General features: G+C 43.3%; 1 protein-coding gene across 1 annotated transcript; it reads right to left on the bottom strand.

The window, feature by feature from the left end:
* Window positions 1-545: 545 nt before the first annotated feature.
* Window positions 546-4,276, bottom strand: Snai2 (snail family transcriptional repressor 2). Its single transcript, XM_048452463.3, has 3 exons — window positions 3,787-4,276; window positions 2,599-3,144; window positions 546-1,761 (listed from the first exon to the last, which is right to left on the bottom strand). Exons 1-3 carry the CDS (start codon window positions 3,863-3,865, stop codon window positions 1,580-1,582), a joined length of 807 nt encoding a protein of 268 aa, XP_048308420.1. The 5' UTR covers window positions 3,866-4,276; the 3' UTR covers window positions 546-1,579.
* Window positions 4,277-5,154: the final 878 nt, after the last annotated feature.

Here is a 5,154-nt window from a genome sequence, read left to right as displayed (position 1 = left end):
TCAGACCATAAAAGGACACTTTAGTTTTCTTGTTTACCCCTAAGGTTACCATACATATTACCTACATCACTACCAATGGGCTTTTGTTTATACAGTTTAATTTTCCCAGTGTGTATATTACTTATGATAATTCTATTTCGCTCGTGAAGGCTTTTTATGCTTCCCTCTTCATCTCACTGAATAGCATTTCCTTTAGAAATCTTAAACTATTTCAATGGCATATGAAAAGACATGAATGATTATAATTTGTCTTCATAAAGTCAGTAAAATTAACATTAGAATATTTTAAAAAGTGCTTTGGACTATTAATATGACCATTTTTTTGCCCTAGAATCTTGCTAACAAGTTATCACCATATTATCTTTTCTGAATGTGATAGTACTTAAAGAGTTTAAAAAGGCAGTTTACTATAATCTAGCACAAATTGATACTTTATATGTATAAAAATACCATCTATGCTTTCTCTTAACACAAAAATAAATTTCAGTATAGTATTTGATATTAAAACAAATGAAGTGTTTAAAAAATAGTATATGAGCAATCAATTTTAAACCAAAAAATGTTTATTGTAAAAAAGAGACCTTGAAAGTTACTTTTTAAAAAAAGAACATTGATTTCACAAGTACTCAGGTTGTATATAGGCACAGTTATGGACCACACTTCACTTTCATACAGAGTTCTTTCAGTCATATAAAAATAAACACAAATTTACATCAGCTACACAATTCATAAAACAGGCACTGGGAGGGGAATTGTATTATTGCATTTACCATATGCATTTTCAAAAGTCTAAGTACATTACTGAATGTCTAAGATGCTCTCTTGCAATACATTGTCTTATTCATTGCATTGTCTTATAAACCACTAAGATTCTTTTAAAAAGTAAGACATGGCACACGCACCAGGAATGTTTGAAGCTTGTCCTTCCCTCCTCTTCCAAGGCACACATGGCAAAAATAAAAACAAAACAAGAATATTTAATACATTCTCTTATGTTCTGTTCTTTTTCTCATATTTTTTTGCTCGTAACAATACAGTTTAAAGCACTGTAGGTAATCCAGAAAGGGCTTTCGTTCACCGATGGCAACCAGACATCCGATGTGTAAGGAAGTAAACTTGGAGTACTTTTTAAGGCACCTGAGATAGCATCTGGCAGGCTCTCTTCCTCGTGGAATCACAATTACAACTCTATTACGAAGCAATACTGTTCCTTTTGGTTGAAATGGTTTGGCAGCAATATAAATCTCCGCACTCTTTCTTAGGAAGAAAAGATGCAATGTGCTTTTCACTTCATCTTTAGTGAAAAAGATACTTGTCTGTTAGCCTTTCACTTAGCTGTCAGTAAATATAACTTTAAACTTCACATAGAAAGGATTCATCTTAAGCATATAGATTCTATTCTGTAGTTTCGTTTGTGTGTGTGTGTGTGTGTGTGTGTGTGTGTGTGTGTGTGTGTGTGTCTATACATATTCTTTGGTAGGTAAGCACAAGAGAAAATAAATGGCTTTGGACTTTCACTTGTCATTTGGCATTGGAGTGAAGAAATGCATTCTGTTCAGGTAAACACTGGTTGCGTCACTCAGTGCGCCACACAGCAGCCAGATTCCTCATGTTTGTGCAGAAGAGACATTCTGGAGAAGGTTTTGGAGCAGTTTTTGCACTGGTATTTCTTTACGTCCGAGTGGGTCTGCAGATGTGCCCTCAGGTTTGACCTGTCTGCAAAAGCTCTGTTGCAGTGAGGGCAAGAGAAAGGCTTCTCGCCTGGTTTGTGGGGGGAAGGGTAAGAAGAAAAAAAAAAAAAGTCAGTCAGTGTTTTTACAGGGCACAAAGTCAAGTAATATTAACATCAACAGTAGTTTATCAAAAGAATGAGAATTAGCCTAGCCTGATATATCTCCCCATGTTGGGCAGCTGTATTTCTAGCAGGTCTTAAAAGACAAAAAACAAAATTTCCTTTAAAAATACCAGTTTTGCCAGATACGCAGAAGTAATTTAGTCCAAGAACTTTCTCTTGATAAGCGTTTCTGCTTCAACAGGTGCAGGCATGATGAGGAGTCCCCCACATTCCCAGTATTTCTGTGTGGTGACTGAGGCTCTATAAATGTCATGCCTCCCTGCATATGCATTTGTGCTGAGGATTTTAAAAAGTTTCAGCAGCAAGAAAATGAAACGAAAAAGCAAAACAAAAAAATACCAAAAAAAAAAAAAAAGAGTTGACAGATGTAGCCAAAAACTATGGGAAACCCCTCTGTTTATCAAATCAACACTAGGATCCAAGCACTTGTATTTGCTGACTACCAGGGGCTGTTCTGCAGAACACACATCAAGTACCCGGTTCCTGGTTTCTAACTGATCTTTGAGACCAAACCTCCTGCATGTACTTTCCAAAGTCTAAATGCTGTTTACAGTCTCTGAAGCAGGCGCTGATAGCAAGAAATGGAGCACTTGCTGCTCTAATAAGCTTTGGAGCAGCCAGGAAGCAACTATCAGCCGTTCACCTCATGAAAAGCACCCCCTGTCACTACCTGAAGGCACCCCACAGACAGCCCCAACACACCCCTTTGAGCTGAGAGGCTTGGTTTTCTATGTTTCTCTTACCTGTGTGAGTTCTAATGTGTCCTTGAAGCAGCCAGGGTCTGGAGAAAGCCTTGCCACAGATCTTGCAGACACAGGGCAAGGTGTGGGTCCGAATGTGCATCTTAAGGGCACCCAGGCTCACATATTCCTTGTCACAGTATTTGCAGCTGAAAGACTTCCTAGACTGGGCATCACAATGCAGCTGCTTATGTTTGGCCAGCCCCGAGAAAGTAGAATAGGTCTTATTGCATAAATTGCACTGAAACTTCTCAGCTTCAATGGCATGGGGGTCTGAGAGCTTGGATTGCAGTCTTTCCTCTTCATCACTAATGGGACTTTCCGAACCACTGTGGTCCTTGGATGAAGTGTCAGATGGAGGCGGGGGGCTTACTCGCCCCAAGGGTGAGGAGTATCCAGCAAGAGGAGAAAGGCCACTGGGCAGAGGGGAGTGGAATGGAGCTGCCGATGTCCACACAGTAATAGGGCTGTATGCTCCTGAGCTGAGGATCTCTGGCTTTGGTATGACGGGCATGGGGAAGCTCTCATAGAGATACGGGGAAATGATCACTAGGAGAAAGAAAAGGGGGAGAAAGGAAAGAAAAATAAGGCAAGATATTTTGTAAATATATGTGCACTGTCTGAGACAGCACATAACAACATACACACACAAGACTCCATAGTGAAAACAGACTCGCTTACAAGGACACACATTCATCTGGGCTTGTGTCCTTGTGCAAGCTGACAGTTTTACCCTAATTCTTCCTAATGGGCTTTCTGGATAAGCCTTACTGTCCTCATTTAGAAAGAACTAGACACTATTCTAAAACTTTCTGTAGAGTTGCTTTTCATTTCGTGCATGGGCTGTTCTACGCCTGCCACGATTGTGGGGGCAATGGCATGCAGGAATCCGGCTGCTTTCAAGTTTCTGGCTCCCCAAGGTAACAGTTCAGCCTCGGGGAAGGGTGCGCTCACCTCGGTGCACTCATTAAGCCTGTACACCGCCTCTGAGAACCACACTGCACAACCGGAAGAGGCTTTCCTTGTAAGCAAAGAACTCAAAAGTTTTGAATTAAAACTTAGTCTAGGTGACTCAGAGATTGGAAGGACTGTTTCAGGATAGCTCTGAAAGGAAAGCAGCCCACTGTGTACAGAGTAAAGCAGTGGAACCGCGGGTTCAGTCGCGCACAGATTTGCAGAGCGTATTTTTACCTGTGTGTGTGTCCAGTTCGCTGTAGTTGGGCTTCTTGGAGGCATTGAAATGTTTCTTGACCAGGAAGGAGCGCGGCATGGTGGCGGCGGGCGGGCGCGGGCGGATAACGGTCCAGGCGGCGGTCCTACAGCATCGCGGCGGCTCAGGTGCGGCGGGGGACAGGCGGGCGCCTCTGAAGTCACCGGGCTCCCTGCCCGACTGAGCTCTTCTGGACTGGGAGGGGTTTTCTCCCTGGCTTTTACTAGAAACATCCAATCACAGCCGAGAGGTTCGGATTTCAGCTCCTCCTTGTGGGACAGCTGTGAACAGAGGAAGAATCTGTTGTCAGACTAAATTATTCTGGTTCAAAATGGGCTGTTCAAGGCATTTCAGCGGAGGCCCAAAATACATTAAATGTTTTCAAAGAGAAAATTTCGGTTCTTGAACATTGCGGGAAGGCATTCCCGCGAGCTGACCGCGGACAACTTGGCTTCCAGATGTGGGCCTTGCCAGGCGCGGCATGGGCGGGAAGGAAGGGCCGCCCTCGGGACCGCGCAGCCTCTGGTGACCGGAGAGCCTATATTTGGAAGTAGCACTTGGAGGGGGTTTATTTGCACACGGGCCAACTATGGCCCTGGTTTTTTGGAAAAGGGAGGAGAAGGCGCCCCGCAGCCGCCGTGGCTGGTCTGGCCAGCTCTAGGACCGCGCGTCGGGAAGTTAACTTGCTGGCTGCTGCGTTAGGCGCTTGAAAGGAATGCCTTGCAGTCTATCCCAGGAACTGGAAGAGTGCAAAGATAAAAGGGAAGCTTGAGTAGACTCCGACAATAGGCAGACTCTGGAAGAATCATGGAAAGTTCTCAAGACGACATGAAGACTTACTTCCTTTGTAGCACGTGGGGTTTTAGTGAAAGAAAAACTTCATTTGTGAATCTTTACAGACAATTAATTCTTAAATAGTATCTGCTTTAACTTAGTGGTATTTTCTTTGGTAGGGGCTTTCAACACCCCGCCCAACCCCTGCTCCCCCCCCCCCAACTTTCCTGATTTGCCTTAAAAGATGGGAAAGGGTTCCTTTGCAAGCTACTTGACTGACAGCTAGACAGTCCAGTAGCCAGCCAATCACTTGCATTTGCATATAGGAATAGGTCGAAAACTGCTCCCAAGTGACTCTTTTTAAAACTGCGGTTTTCGCCATACGCGTAGACAATTCTGTTTATTTCAGTGTTATCCCAACAGAATCCGAGAAAGAAATCTCCCAGAAGACAACTGACTTCTTTTAAAAAGGCGCTGGAAGAGAACAGCGGAAAGAGAATACCACCGACGGTGTTGAGACTTGTAAGAGAAAAGTGCATTGTCAGGCGGCATAACTTCTTAATCTGGGGATGAGA

Source organism: Myodes glareolus, chromosome 2 (assembly GCF_982192425.1).
Source record: "Myodes glareolus chromosome 2, mMyoGla1.1, whole genome shotgun sequence".
Lineage (NCBI taxonomy): Eukaryota > Metazoa > Chordata > Mammalia > Rodentia > Cricetidae > Myodes > Myodes glareolus.
Note: the sequence above shows the minus strand (reverse complement) of the source record. Positions and strands in the feature narration are given on the sequence as shown.

What these genes read in the sequence shown, in the direction of transcription:
- Snai2 (XM_048452463.3), bottom strand. Translation starts at nt 3,865, where the DNA reads ATGCCGCGCTCCTTCCTGGTCAAGAAACATTTCAATGCCTCCAAGAAG. An exon ending in CGAACTGGACACACACACAG is followed by an intron (nt 3,145 to 3,786) that starts GTAAAAATACGC and finishes TCTTTCTCCTAG; the next exon opens with TGATCATTTCCCCGTATCTC. An exon ending in ACACATTAGAACTCACACAG is followed by an intron (nt 1,762 to 2,598) that starts GTAAGAGAAACA and finishes CCCACAAACCAG; the next exon opens with GCGAGAAGCCTTTCTCTTGC.